Raw genomic sequence first — 16,509 nt, forward strand, 5'->3', positions numbered from 1 at the left:
ATTGTTTATATTTTATATTTTAAGAAGTGTTTTTATTTTAGCCCTCCCCTATATATATATATATATATATATATATATATATATATATATATATTCACTGTGCATTCATTGATTTAAATATATTTTAATTATGATTTTCATAATTCATTTTAGGAACGGCGCGCGAGACTTAATTATTTAATTGCAAGTTTTATTCAAGAAAAGTAAAGGTGGGGTTATAACGTTGCGTTTAACATTTATCCTTATTATACGTTCTACTCAAATTGTATGTGTGAGACGCAGGCAGTGCCTCTGGGCTATGAGACAGAAAGTTATAACCTACGGGTTATATGAGACAGAAAGTTATAGCCTTTGGGACAATACGAAAAAGCAGACAATTTTTTTTTACTGCACTTATATTTCGCTGTGATTCTTATAATATGGATAAATGCACTCCCCACTGAGTTTATTGTACTCACCCCAGAGCAATATCTTTTTCAGAAAATGACTCGGGCGATGAGAGGCAGAGCGAGTGATGGTCAAGATAAAAGAAGAAATAATATTTTATTTTCAATTGAAATAAAGACTCAGTTTTTTATGTTTATTTACTTTTCTCTATTGGATTTGAGTTTTAGTTATTTAAACATTGAAATCTCATTTTTTTTATTTATTTAAAACATCTTTTACTATTTAAGAAATTGAGGCGTCACAGTATTGGAGAATTTCACCGTGAAATAACCCTTCGCCATAGGGACGAACTTGCAATTGGAGCAATCCTAGATAAGCTGTAACTCACTAGTAATCTCCATAAACGAATGCGGCTTGCATCCCCTACGAAATACAAAACGACCAATGAGGGCACGTTGCTTGAGATCATCCAATTTATATTAAATTCGAACTTAAATAAAAAATAATCTGAATTGACCAAATACGATTTGGTTCAGATCCAACCCATTAACTTCTTTAGATAAAACTCAAATCCGAAATATAATTATGTTGCAACTTTTTCAAAACAAAGATTAGTTGAACATTGACCAACTTGTGAAACGTAAATTTTGTTTGATGAGATTAATTTGCATAGTTTTAAAATAAGTACTGAAATATAGAAACAATTTTGTACGCACATGGTTCACGTCCGTAGGCTTACATTGGATTCTTGATTGGTAGAATGCTTCCACTTGTCTTAGATAACATGCATGTGGGTAGGGATGTCAATCGGGCCAGCCCACCGGGTTTTCGGGCTAGCCTTATCGGGTTCCGGGTTAATCGGGTCCGGGCTAATCGGGCTGGAGATTTTTTCGGATTGTAAATCTTCAACCCTAACCCTAAACGTTCGGGTTTTGGGCTAGCCCATCGGGCTAGTCAGGTTAAAGGCGTAAAAATAAAATTATCATTTCTATTTTATTATTCTTAATGATCTAATGTATAATGTATAAAATATACATAGATATCAAAGATATAAATTATATAGCAAAGTATGAAATGCAAAAATATAAGATATTCAAGATTACATAACAAATAAAATAAGTTAATAACAATAAAATGTTCAACTTGTTTCAAAAATAAAAATAAAATATTCAACAATAGTTTGAAATTAAAGAAACAAAGCATCTCAAAAAAAAATATAAAGTCTAAACATTTGAGTAACACTATTCTTCAACATTGATAACATTTGATGCTTCAACTTGATCCGTGTCTTCTTGCTCATCGTCTTCACCATCTATTAAAAGAAAACAAAACAAAAAATTGGTATCACTTTAAAATGAGATAGTGGATTTTTCGTCAAAAAAAAAAAAAAAATTGTAATAAGTGGATTTGTCTGAAAAGGAGAAAAGGAGTGGTTTTTTTTTTTTTTTTTTTTGTCATCTTATATGCAATTTCTACAAAAAAATCTGTAATTAATTTCACTTATTTTAATGAGACTGCATATATATGTTCTAACTAATTTTTGTAGTATTGAACAATTAAGTATAGTTTGCAGTTTTGCATAATCTTTTTTTCTGTAATTTATTTTAATACAAAATGATTTTCTGGGTTGGACCATTCATTGGAACCACCATTGCTGCATCCTACCAGCAATTCATATTGAGGACAAGTAGCCAAATTTCGTTCTATATTGAAGTTGAAGATAAAACATTATTGGAAATCATGCTCTTTAGAATAATTTCACCTAGAACTGACATGTGAATATGTGATGGAACAACACAAAATTTCAACCATATTTTGTATATTATGAAAGATTTAAATCCCCAACAAAAATAAAAGCACCTAAAATCAGCATGTTAGGTCCCGGGGGTCTCGAATAGGTGTATGGAGGGGGGGGGGGAAATACACCTATGAGCTATTTTTACAAATTCCTCAATCAGAGGGATCTCAAGATAGAGATCTAAACGAAACTTTACATGCAAACAAAGACACCTGTTGACTGAAAACAGTTTTGACCAAACAGGGTTGACGACTGATACTGAAAGCTCTTCAGTAAGGAGTTATCAGTTAAGTTACTGGAACTTAACTGATGCACTTATGGGCTTCAGTCGAGTTTGCTAAAACAGAGATGATAACACTCTTCCTGACTATCAAAAGATAGATCAGTCAGACTGATATCATACGCAACGGAAATTAAACTTAGTTTCGCAATAGCCTCGGTTGAGCACGTTGTTGGCTTAGGTTTCTCTTTGCCGTTAATCAGTATTCAGTTTATCAATTGAAACAACACAAGTAGGAATGTAAAACTGAAAGCTGTAAACAACACAGAGACTTTTACGTGGTTCGGAAAAACCCTTTCCTACATCCACGGTCGGTTGATCATACCAACAATCCACTCCGCAAGTGCTTAACAGGTGCACTGCAAACCAAACCGTGTGCTTGCCGGGTGCACACAACCGTACCACTGAAGAAAACCCTTCTTCCGTACCCACGCTTCACTCGCGTCGGATTTCTCTTGCATATTATGAAAGATTTAAATCCCCAACAAAAATAAAAGCAACTAAAATCAGCATGTTAGGTCCCGGGGGTCTCGAATAGGTGTATGGAGGGGGGGGGAAATACACCTATGAGCTATTTTTACAAATTCCTCAATCAGAGGGATCTCAAGATAGAGATCTAAACGAAACTTTACATGCAAACAAAGACACCTGTTGACTGAAAACAGTTTTGACCAAACAGGGTTGACGACTGATACTGAAAGCTCTTCAGTAAGGAGTTATCAGTTAAGTTACTGGAACTTAACTGATGCACTTATGGGCTTCAGTCGAGCTTGCTAAAACAGAGATTATAACACTCTTCCTGAGTATCAAAAGATAGATCAGTCAGACTGATATCATACGCAGCGGAAATTAAACTTAGGGGGGTGTATTCGTTGTGGAATTTGATGGATTTCTATGGATTTTAAAAGTCTGGGTGTATTCGTTCAAGACTTTTAAAAGTCTGCAGAAATCTGGGCGTATTCGTTCAAAACTTTTTAAAATCCATACAAATCTAGGTGTATTCGTTATTCCATTGACTTAAAATCCGGAATGACTTTCATGGATTTCATCCAAAAAAAACACACGACGAAATCCGGCCAAGAACCACGAGAATTGAAATCCATGAAGTTTTAAGCGAGCGCTGGAACTCAGCAATCATTGAGACTCCCACCCCCTCTCAATATCTACACACTAATAGCTCTCATTCGAAGAAAATCTCATTCGAAGAGGAATTGGTGTTAAATTCGAAGAGGAATTTCAAAATCTCGTTGTAGAAGATGAGGGCTTCTGCAAGAACTCTCATTCGAAGAGGAATTGGTGTTAAATTCGGTACTCTGACTCATCCATTCTCTCTCTACCCTTCTGATCTGCGTAATGTCAGGTTTACAAGGTACGAGACATTTCTCATCTATGCTCCGAGTAGATTTCAATTGTTTGAACAACATACATTTCGCTCGTTTCTTGTTTCGTGAAATGATGAGAGTTAGGCCACGACCTTGTATTTCCATGTTCGCCAAACTGCTGAATGCTATTGTGAAGATGGAATAATACACGATTGCCCTATACATGTTCGACGAAATGCGTCAATTAGGTGCACCTATAGATTTGTACACAATGAATATCGCCATCAATTGTTATTGCCTTGTGAAGAGGGTGAACTTTGGATTTGCTATGTTGGGCTGCATCTTCAAGCTCGGTTACGAACCAGATGCGGTGACTTTGGATTTGCTATGTTCTTACATCATAAATGCTCGCTGGAACCCAGCGGTCGCTGGGTTTCCAGCGCTCGCTGGAACTCAGTGGTCGCTGGGACTCCGCGGGCGCTGGTTTCATGGAATTTAATTCCAAAATTATCCCGTAAAGAATTTAAAAATCAGTGAAAATCGGGGTGAAATCCAACCACGAATTCTTTGAAAGTCATCTGGAATCTATGTGAATTCCATGGAATTTAAATTCCATGGACTTTTTAAAGTCTGTGGAAATCCACAACGAATACACCCCCCTTAGTTTTGCAATAGCCTCGGTTGAGCACGTTGTTGGTCTTAGGTTTCTCTTTGCCGTTAATCAGTATTCAGTTTATCAATTGAAACAACACAAGTAGGAATGTAAAACTGAAAGCTGTAAACAACACAGACACTTTTACGTGGTTCGGAAAAACCCTTTCCTACATCCTTTTACGTGGTTCGGAAAAACCCTTTCCTACATCCATGGTCGGTTGATCAGACCAACAATCCACTCCGCAAGTGCTTAACAGGTGCACTGCAAACTAAACCGTGTGCTTGCCGGGTGCACACAACCGTACCACTGAGGAAAACCCTTCTTCCGTACCCACGCTTCACTCGCGTCGGATTTCTCTTGCTTAGCACAATCCCGCGCTAAGACTCTCAGAGTCAGAAAACCCTTCTGAACTCTGAATCACTCAAAACACTCAAATCTCTCTTTTGGAAAGGAGGTTTGAACGAGTGCCAACTATACTGCAAAGAACAAGTTCTTTGTAGCAAGTTGACCTTGGCTTCTGGGTAAACAGAGGTTTGCCTAAGGTCTAAGAGAATATATGTAATCAGCAGTGACTGATTTTGGCTTTGGAATTCTCTTCTTCGATTCAAGCTTTGGGGAGGTTAAGCTTTAGGCTGAGTAGCAATTTCGGCAGAGCTTCAGCTTATGTTGTTGAATCGGTGAAGGTTGAAGTGATCCTCAAGCGCTATTTGTAGGAGAACTCTTGAATAGATCCGTTGGCGTAGAACATCCTCAAGATTTCTTCCGTTGGAGAGCAATTCGAATTTGGGCTGAGGCTTCAACCTTCGAGGTTCCTTGTCTGGTGGAAACGGCTCTCTTGAGGGACAGGAGATGTGACGTCTCTGATAAAGTAACCACCAAATAGGAATTACCTCTGCAGAGATAAGATCCTGAGATCTCTGCATTTAATGCGGCTGTACTCTTATGAGTATGTGGCTTCCTTTGAACGTTGGAAGATCAGTCCGAGAAATAATGATCAACTGATACTTGACTTTAGTATCAGTCTGTGGCACGCATTAAGTAATCAGTTCCAAACTGATTCTTCAACTGATACTTCAGTTGGTATCTTCAGTCTTCAATCTTCCGAACTGCATACTAAACTAGAAACGAACTCTAACACTTGAGTTCAAAACTGTTCTAGTCTATTACAATTAAGACCTATGAATTTTGGTATCATCAAAATAAGGATTAGGATATTCCACAAGGTTCCCAACACAGCATATACCTTACCTTAGTGGTGAATCATGAATGAACGGGTGGTATTTTATTCGGTGAATTGTGGTTAGATTATGAATTTTACCTAATGTTTGAACGTGAGAATCGAGAGAAAGAGTTGAATTGCTTGAGAACAAAAGGAAATCTGCTGTAGTATTCAGAGAGAGAGCGTGTTTTTTACAAGATACAGGTGCATGGGTATTTATAGGATACATGCTAGGGGTAAAATAGTAATTTCAGCCTAAAGGACATGCTCCCCGTGTGGTCAGGGGTATAGTGGTAATATCGCCTGTAAACGGACAATTCCTCTACTCTGGTGCTTCCCGGGTAAAGCGGTCATTCTTATCATTGACTATCTTATATGGTAGAGCATTCCTCTGACTCCAGCGATTCCTCTGACTGCGCTCGTTTCTTTGGCTAAGCTCATTCCTCTGACTGAGTCAATTCCTCTGATGTAGATGGTTCCTCTGACCCGAACGATTTCTCTATTCAGGTTTATTCCTCTACTCTGCATATATTACTCCTCAACACTTAGGCTTTAGGCAGAGGCGGTGGTGGTGATAGCTGAGGCGGCTAGATGTAGGGGTGAAGCGAGCCCGAGGCCGGAGGTGGTGTGGTGTCGCGAGTGAAGGCGTTGTTGTGCTGACGCAGGGTAATCGGTGGATGGTGGTGGTGCTGGGTAGGTGGCAAACAGCAGCTGCAGCGGACGGCGTGGATCTCTGAGATAGTGGCGGGCGACGTGGCTGATGTAGAGCAATAGAGGCGAGGCTATTTGTGTGAGGCAAGAAAATGAGGAAGAATTGAGGTGGCAGGCGCATAAGCATAGCATAGCATAACCTTAAAATTTTATTTCAAATTTCTATTTTTTTTTTGCGATTTTGTTTTTAAATTTAGTAGCCCGACGAGCTGGCCCGACAACCCGACGGGCTGACCCGCTTCAACCCACCAACCCGAACGAGCTAGCCCGATTTGTAATCGGGTTGCGATTTTTCAACCCTAACCCTCTAATTTTGTCAGGTTATTCGGGTCGGCCCACGGGTTTCGGGCTGCATTGACATCCCTACATGTTGGTTTTTGGATATGCATTGCCAAAGTCTTATGATCACCTCAAGGATGTCATGTTATATGGCAGAGAAAAGGAAATATCTGTGGAGGAAGTGCAGTCTGCCTTGAAGGAAAAAAGAGCTGCAGAAAAGCTCAAAACAAAAGCAAGAAAATGTATAAGGATGCTTTACTGTGAAGCAAAAAAATAGAAAAGGGCAAGTTCAAGAAGCAAAAGAAAAAAATCCTAGAAACCTTGGCAGAAGAAAAATAAGGAACTTGAGGATGAAGACCCAAACAAATGCTATGATTGCAATAAGGTTGGCCATTGGAAAAGAGACTGTCTTGCTTGAAAAAAATAACAAAATCAAGGAGGTCAAAAACCTGACAACAAAGGATTGCTGGAACAGTGTGATGTGGTAGAAGCCCTCAATGTGGTGGGGAACCAGTTGAAGATAATTGGGTTCTTGATTCTGGGTGAACATTCCACATGTGTCAGAATGTTGGCTATTGGAAAAGAGACTGCCCAGCTTGGAAAAAGAAACAAAATCAACGAGGTCAAAAACGTGACAACAAAGGATTACTGTAACAGTGTGATGTGGCAGAAGCCCTCAATGTGGTGGAAAACCAGCTGAAGATCAATAAGATCTTAATTATGGGTGCTCATTCTACATGTGTCCACATCAAAATTAGTTTTCTGGGTTAGAGCATGTTTATAGAGGAACAATCTTGCTTGTAAATGATCAAGCCTGTGTTTTGAAGGGAATATGAAGCATCAAATTGAAGCACCATATTGGATCCGCAAGGACTCTTCAAGATGTTAGGTATATCCCAGTTTAAGAAGTAATCTCATATCACTAGGACTACTTGAGAAAAAATGATATGAGTGGAAGTCATCAAAGGCTGGAATGGAAATATAAAAGGATTCTATGATCATCATGATTGGCTCAAGGAACACTGTATTGTATTACTTATGGCAGAAACAGTCATAGGTGAATCAAGTGTAACAAGGGATGAAACTTCCATCTATGGCACAAGAGACTTGGGCACATAGGGGAAAAGGGTTAAATGAGCTGATGTGATCCACATCTCATGTAGTTTCAAACTGACATCATGTGAGCAACGCATCTTAGGTATAAGCGGGAAGATGACAATCAAATTAGGTAACGTAAATCAAAGTCTCCTCTTGATTAGTTTACTCTGACCTTTGGGGTCCTACAAAAATAGAAAGGATAGGCAAGAGCAGATACTTTATGTCAATAATGATGACTATTCAAAAAAGTTATTGATTTTCATACTAAGAGACTGAGGCTTTTGAGAAATTTAAAATATGGTGCAATGAGGTTGAGAATACATAAGGGGTAAAGCTTAAATGCCTTAGAACAGACAATAGGCTGGAGTTTGTATCTAGTGAATTCAAGAAGTTTTGTGGTGAGAAAGGTATTAAAAGACATAGAATAGTGCCTGGGAATCCACAACAGAATGGAGTTATTGAGATGATGAATCATCCCATAATTGAGAAGATGAGATGCATGTTGTTTGAAGCTGGGATGCCAAAGAGGTTTTGGGCAGAAGTTGCTATCACAACTGCTCACTTAATTAACTGCTCACACCATCTTCAGCTATTGACTTCAAGACTCATGATCAATTGTGGTATGGAAATATCCAAACTTATACAAAGCTACATGAACAAAGTTATATATTATATCTAGAGATGTCATCTTTAATGAATCTCAAATGCCATTTTTGAAAGAAAAAAATAACTCATCACCATATAAGAGTCTCAACAAGGAAACTAAAAGGGATTTCTTTCAGATGGCATTTGGCTGAAAGGCAATCTGATGTTGATGAATCTAATACATAAAGAATAATAGAGTCTGATCAAGAGGAGCACAAGATCCATAATACTAGTGAAACCTTGAGAGACTACAGGCTAGCTCGAGATAGGGAGAAGAGGATTATTACACCTCCTCAAAGCTATGCTCATGCAGATATGATATACTATGCATTGACTGTGGCTGAAGAATTGGAGTACTAGGAGTCAAACATTCAGATAAGCTTTGAATGGACCAGAAAATGAGCAATGATTTTTGGCAATGAAAGAAAAGATGGAATCTCTTGAAAAGAATGGTACATGGGTTCTAGGTACAAAGCCAATGGGCATGAAACTTGTATCCTGTAAATGGATCTTCAAAAGAAATGTCGAATTCATTGGAAATGAACAAATAAGGTACAAGGCTAGGCTTGTGGCAAGATGGTTCACACATAAGGAATGAATAGACTATAATGAAGTCTTATCACCAGTGGCTAAACACACTTCGATCAAGATCATGCTAGCTATTGTCACATATTTTGATCTTGAGCTTGAGCAGATGGATGTAAAGATAACTTTTCTTCATGGAGAGTTAGAAGAAAGCATACGCATTCCCAACCTAAATTTTTCATGCACCCAAGTTCTAGGAATAAGGTTTTCTTGTTAAAAAAATCATTATATGTATTGAAACAAAGCTCTAGACAGTGGTATAGAAAATTTGATGAGCATATGCTGTTGATAGGCTTTGTGAAGTCTGAATATGATAATTGTGTCCTGAAAAGAAAAGGCAGTGATGCAGTAGCTTACTTGCCATTGTATGTTTATGATATGCTCATAGAAAGCAAGGAAAAGTCACAAATCAAAGGCATCAATGATGATTTGAGAAGCTTCTTTGAGATGAAAGATCTTGGCGAGGCTTAGAGGATACTTGAGATGGATATAGTCAGAGACAGAAAGGCTGGAAAGTTGTGGTTGGGACAACAAGATTACATCAAGAAGGTTCTCAAGAAGATCAATATACGAAGCAAAAATTGTAACTGTGCCATTAGCTACTCATGTCAGATGATATGAAGCCTAAGTTTGTGAAAGAAAGGAAAGAGATGAAGGCTATACCTTACTCCAATCTTGTTGGAAGTTTGATGTACACTATGGTGTGATCCAAATATCTCACATGCCATTAGTGTTACTAGTCGATTCATGTCAAATCCTGGGAAAAGGGCATTGGGAAGCATTATTAAAGAATGTGCTCAGATATTTGAAAGGTAGTGCAGAGTAGGGGATATTGTTCCAAACAAGTGATGTTGTTACTCAGTCACCTTTAATGGGTTATACTGATTCGGATTATGCTACAAATCTTGACAATAGAAGGTCTCAATCTAGTTATATATTCACACTGTTTGGATTTGCTATTAGTTGAAAATCATCTTTGCAGCATGTTGTTGCTCTCTCAACTACAGAAGTAGAGTACATGGCCAACACGGAGGCAGTGAAGGAGGCCATATGGTTAAAGGAAATTATCTTAGATTTTGGTGTTAAGCAAGAATCAGGAGAGATAAGAAGTGATAGTCAGAGTGCATTGTGTTTGGTTAAGCATCAAACCTCTGATGAAAGGTCCAAACACATTGATATCAGACTTCATTTTGTTAAAGATGTTGTTGAGAAATGGTGATATTCGCATGGAGAAGGTATCAACCGAGGACAACACAACAGACATGCTAACCAAGGCATTACCATATGCAAAGTTTAGCTATTGTCTTGGGTTGGTGAAGTTGGTGTCTAAGTGTTGAAGGAAAGCAGGAGTCCTTAATGGGACTAATCGGATTTGGGTTTTCTGGTTTTATAAGGTTTGCATGAATTGCAGATGTAAGGTGGAGAGTTGTTTGAGAATTACCTGCTGCACATTCATGCGAACGAATGTAATTAGAAGGATTAAAGGATTGAGGGACTTCTATGCAAATATTGGTTTGCGGAGGGAGTTAATTGCCAAGTGTCTGTTATTCTAAAGGTTGATCTTGGTTGTTGATTACATCCAAAGGTCAGGATTATGGGGGTTAGTTATAACAGAAGATTCAGCAGCTTACTTTCAATCTTCTTCTTCTTTTTCTTCTTCTTCGATTTACCATCTCTGCAATTTGTGTATTGCTTAAGAAAGCTTCAAAGTCTACTTATGAGCTTTGCATTCTGTTGTATTAGAAACTTGCTCGTGAAAATAAAATCGTTCTTCCCTTGGCCCGTGGATGTAGATCCTTTCGGATCGAACCATGTAATTCCTTTGCGTTGTGTGTGTGTGGTCTATTTTGTGTTTATTCGGTGTTCTTGTGCAACACTTATTTTTATCTTTTTACAAAAATTTATGATGAATAACCCCCGATTTGTTGATATCTTTCTACAGTCTATTACACGAACAACATATCATTAGTACAATAACAATTGAATGCTATGCGATGGCGCACAACACTAATTTGAGTAGTTTTTAAATAAGGATAATTATGCTTAAAACTTTAAATATATGAATTTTATTATATTTTAATTTTATGTATAAATTAAAAAAATAACATGAATTTTTATTTGATCTAATTAATTATTAATACGGCGAATTAGTGTCATTCTAACCAACTGAAGTGATAATATAATATCATCGTGACTAGTTAAGTGGCGTAGATATTCAACTACATTGTTTGGTACATTAATCGTTTAAGCCTAAATATTTTAGACGTGTATTAGCATTAGTTTTAGAGAAATTAACAACCGTGTAAAAAATCAAAACAACTAAAAATTTGTATTTAGCAATAAACTTTTTAATTCATGTGTAAAACAAAAATTTAATAAAAGTTCGTGTATTTATATATAATACCTGATATAATTAAATATAGGGGTTTTTTGTGTTAAGAACAATATATATCTTTGACAAATATTAATACTTCTTGATTATGTAATGTAAAGTACTCCTATACAGGTACAATAATTACATAAAAATTTGTGTACAACGGGGTGTACTGTACAACCGGGTTGACCTACACCCAGACCCTGACCCGCATCTTGATCCGAACCCGCATCCTGACCCAAGTCGTGTAAATGACATTATTTGGTTATCCGAATGACACTGTCAATAATTGACACTATTCGGTTATATAAATGGTAGTGTAACATTTTAAAATGTTATATTATCATTTTCAATCATATAGTGTCATTAAAATATTATAGTGTTATTTACAATCTTATAGTGTCAATTACAAGAAGTGTCATTTATATTTCTGAGTAATGTCAATTGTACATAGTGTCATTTATACGCAGTGTCATTTGTATAACAGAATAATGTCAATTACAAGCAGTGTCATTTTTATAACCGAACAGTGTCATTTACACGATTTGGGTCAGGATGCGGGTCAGGTTTGGATGTGGCTTAACCCGATTGTACGGTACATTTGGTTGTAGTAGTAGTATTCACCTCAAATAATTATACCTACATTCATGGGTAGAATTCTTTTTAATCCCACAATTAAAGTAGTAGTATCGTACTTCTATCCATATTTCTTAAGGGAATGACAAAAGCGATTTCTTATCTTCTTTATTTCCTTGATTTCACCTTTGCATCTTATTCTCTTGAACAAAAGGTTGATAGTGTGACATGATATTAGTGATACACAAATAACTTAAATTAACGAAACATGCTGAAATTGAACCCCAAAAAAAAAAGTTGATAAAGCTTTTGTTTATTCGTGAAAATTTCATAAATAAAGTGTTTGGTTTGATGAATGTATCAAGCTTGCAAATTTTCTTGATTCTTGTAATACCCCGTTTTCCTCGAGCTAAGTTTAGAATAATTTTGAACTTAGATTTAAGATGATTCACGCCGGATTGAGAAAAAGAATTTATTTTTAATTCCAACAAAAATGATTTACAAAAGCATTTGTAAATTTAGTTATTAAGTTTATATGCATTGCATATTTATTTAATTAAGCATTCAACCATTTATCCGAGCTATTTATTTAGCAGAGCCTGACGAATATTACAGTCTTGATATTTTAATCCGGAGATATTTCCTAATATTTTTCCACTCACCCCTACGCCGCCTTACTGTTCTCTCTCTCCTCAAATACATCTCCTCCGCCAACACCCAATTTACTCTCTCTCTCAATTCACTCACTTTCTCCCTCTCGTTCCAACACTGGACTGAGCTTTAAGAACAACAGCCCAGTGAATTCAAACAGCAACCATAGCTCGATTCTCGATTCACACAGCACCAAACCAGTTTCCCAACATCTGCCAAGTTCATCAAGCCAAGGTTTCATCTATGAACTCCATTGCCCTTTTATTCTTACTCATGATCGAACAAATGATATTCAAAAACACATGTGCATACTCTGTTTATATTTTTATGCTTGCATACGTGGGTGTCGGTGTTAAAAGGAAAAGTAGAAAGGTAGAGTTTTGAGTTGGTTTTGGCTGTGTTGGGTCTGAGGTGCCGAGTCGGAGGGGATTGTTGCTGTCGGCGACGACCTCTTCGTCTGTCGCCGGAGTAAGAGAGAATCAGAGGTAGAGTAAGGGCGGTGGTGGCTGAATTTGGGGATCTAAGGCTCGGCGGAGGCGTGGCCTGTGGGTTGCATTTTCGTCAGATCTCGAGGAGAGGAGAGTGAGGGTAGCGGTCGTGGCTTGCTGCGGTCGCTGAAAACAGAGAAAAGTGACGGTGCTTCGCCGTTGCCAAGAAGGTGATCGGCGTGAGCTGTACTGGTGGGCTGAGAAAGGAGAGCAGAGTAGGAAGATGAGAGCAGAGTAGGGAGAAGAAAGCAGAGCAGAGATGAGTAGAGAAGAGTAGAGAGCAGAGCAGAGATGAGTAGAGAGCTGCAGAGCAGAGCGAGAGGGGCAGAGCAGAGCTGGAGGGGCAGAGCAGAGCGAGAGGGCAGACCAGAGCTGGAGGGGCAGAGCAGAGCGAGAAGGCAGAGCAGAGCTGGAGGGGCAGAGCAGAGCTGACTAGCAGAGCTGAAGAACAGAGCTGACTAGCAGAGCTGAAGTGCAGAGCTGACTAGCAGAGCTAAAGAGCAGAGCTGAGATGCCAGAGCTGAAAGATCAGAGTTGAATGCCAGAGCTGAAAGATCAGAGCTGAATACCCGAGCTGTAGAGCAGAACTGGGATAGCAGAGCTGAGATGCTAGAGCAGAGAGACCAGAGCTGGGAGACCAGAGCTGGTTGACCAGAGCAAAGCCGAGCGTAGTATACCAGAGCAGGGCATAACGTAGCAGAGCAGAACAGAGTAGAGCACTTGTGCATTTTAAGTAAACACTTATATGCTTAAGTATGAAATGAGTCATGCATTGCATCATGATTTAATTGGTTATTTATAATTTCTAATTACAAAAGAAAGATAAGTAAGAATATTGTTGGTGTTCTTAACGCAAGAGAATTATTTTCAATTATTTATTAATTAAATTTTGAAAACCCGGCTAAGTGAATCATTGAATGTTAAGCACTTTACCGTGACTTGAGTTTAGATTTAAGAGACCTATTGAGAATAGATTTCTTGTAGGCCTTGAACATCAGGAGGATTAGCACTGTTATTCCGATTCAGAGATAAGATATAAACGACAGACATTGCCTATTCAGGTGGGCTTATTTTCCAAATGTATGATTGAGCTAATGAGCTTAAATGTTTCATAAAATACAAACTGTTTATCCAATAAATATTTTTGTGCACTCTGCCATGTTTAAGGCTCGTACAGTTAATCAATTGAGGTTCTCTTATGACTTAACACGTTGTTTGAGAATTATGTACACTTGTTAGCTGACTCGGTGGGTTGATCTCCATCGGGCACTAACCAGAGGCGTTATAAGGGTGCTTGGCTGGATGTGTTCCGGAGCATGAGAAATATGAGGCCTGTCTGGGTAGCATCCCGAGGTCAAAGTAAACTTGTCTGGGTTACGTCCTCAGTTCAAGTAAGTGGGAGACAGAGATTCGTCGGTGGCTAAAAGGTCCGGGATCACAGCGAGTAACATAATAAAGTGTGCAAACACGCGTAAAATAATTAGGTATTATATGAAATGTTTTAACATGCTTAGAAGTTATTTCACTTCAAAACCTTCTAAGTCATGTCAGTATGATTGGATAAACTGTTCTTCAGATTATGAAATGTTTTAAAAGTTGCAGCCCACTAAGTACATTAGTACTTAGCCCAAAAATCTTCAAATGTTTTTCAGGTTAATGGCTGGTGCTGACGGGATGAGCTGAGGCTAGAATTCAACTCCTTATTTTGACTTCCGCTGTAGAACTAGCCAGTATATGTCTTTTGTTTCCTTAACTTAAGACCTTTATGTTGTGACTCTAAACAATATATTTTGCTGAGCCGACACTATTATTTTGCAAGTATTTCATTCTATAAATGTTGGTTATCTGAAGCATGACACTAAACTTGTGATCCTGAAGTTATTATGCTTGTTGATTGATTTGTATCACTTGAATACCTGTCTTTCTTCATCCAAATGGGCTAAGCCCGATTGTTATCTCTTTTATTCGGATTTAACAAGGTTTTTCCCTTGTTCATTTTAAAGGATGAGTCGTACCCCAGTTATAGTTATTGTTTCAAGTATTGGGGTGTGACAATTTTTCCACTCTTCCGCTCATATTTTCAGCTCCTGCTTCCATAGATCTTCCTCTCCTTGTTGCTTACTTTATCATGGATTCCATGTCTGCAATTTCACCAGCAAATCCAGCTGTGAATCTTCCCCAAATTCATCCGATAAGTGTCAAATTGGATCGAAGCAATTACAGCTTCTGGAAAGCGCAGATCGCAACAACTGTTCGCGCTTTTGGTTTTGATGATGTTTTGCAGAACAATTCTGCTCCATCACAATACCTCGACTCCGCATCTTCAGAAAATGTTCAAAATCCATCATATCTCGTTTGGCTTAGACGAAATCAGTTTGTTTTCAGCTGGATTCTAACTTTCATATCACCATCTATGATTGGTTATGTTGGAAGATGCACCTTTTCTGCTGAAATCTTGCTTGCCTTTGAAAAGTTCTTTCAATCGCAATCCAAAGCCAGAGCAATTCAACTACGTTTTCAACTTCAAACAATGAAGAAATGAAACTTTTCCTCTGATGATTATATTCTAAAGTTCAGAGATATCTTGGATCAGTTATACAACATTGGTCAACCGATTTCTAAGTCTGATCTAGTAACACATGTTCTAGCTGGACTAGGTCAAGAGTTTGAAAGTATAAGTGTCTTTCTACAATCCACATGTGAAGAGTTAACACTACATGAGCTTCAGTTTGCTCTCCAAACTCATGAAATTCGCATCCATAATCAAGCTATTGCTAGTGGAAATCTATCTCAATCTGTTTTCTCATCTCAAGCTAATACTGATATGAATAACCTGCTGATATGAATGACTGGTGGGAAAAGCTAAAGGAATGCTATACCAAGTGGATAGTCTTTGTGAATCTGGATCGGACTCCTGATTTCCAAAGACAGGCCTGGAGATACTTCATGATCAATTGGGTTGAAAGAGGCTTGATCGAAAGACTTTGGGCTGCTCAGAAGGAAGCAATGATTCAAATGATTCCCTATCCACTAAAGAAGATTATATGCTCTCCGAGAGTCAAAAATGGTGTCAACAGAGACATCATCAAAAGGAAAGTAAATTCTATACGCAGGATATGGAATGTTACCAAGGACAATAACCCAAATGACTATCAAGAGATCTACAAGACAGTCTTCTCTTTGTATGGTCAGATATCTTAGCTGTTAGGGTTGTCTTCTCCTGTAAATTCTGTTTTGTAATGTAACTGATTCTCATCAGTTCTCATGAAATGAAATGAACTTCTCTTGTTCTCAACCTGAAGACAATATCTTTTTGTCCAGACTCTAATTATTTACTTCAGTTATGTCTACGTTTTGTTCTTTTGAACTGTTGTGTGTTTTTCCTTCGAATGCAAGTTAATAGGTTATCTTGTTAATGGGGGAATAGTATTTACCCTATTT

General features: G+C 37.9%; 1 protein-coding gene across 1 annotated transcript; it reads left to right on the forward strand.

The window, feature by feature from the left end:
• The first annotated feature begins 15,196 nt into the window (after nt 1–15,196).
• On the forward strand, nt 15,197–15,913 carry LOC131018491 (uncharacterized). Its single transcript, XM_057947209.1, has 2 exons — nt 15,197–15,540; nt 15,646–15,913. Exons 1-2 carry the CDS (start codon nt 15,197–15,199, stop codon nt 15,911–15,913), a joined length of 612 nt encoding a protein of 203 aa, XP_057803192.1.
• Nucleotides 15,914–16,509: the final 596 nt, after the last annotated feature.

The sequence above is a fragment of the Salvia miltiorrhiza genome, chromosome 3 (assembly GCF_028751815.1).
Source record: "Salvia miltiorrhiza cultivar Shanhuang (shh) chromosome 3, IMPLAD_Smil_shh, whole genome shotgun sequence".
Classification (NCBI taxonomy): Eukaryota; Viridiplantae; Streptophyta; class Magnoliopsida; order Lamiales; family Lamiaceae; genus Salvia; species Salvia miltiorrhiza.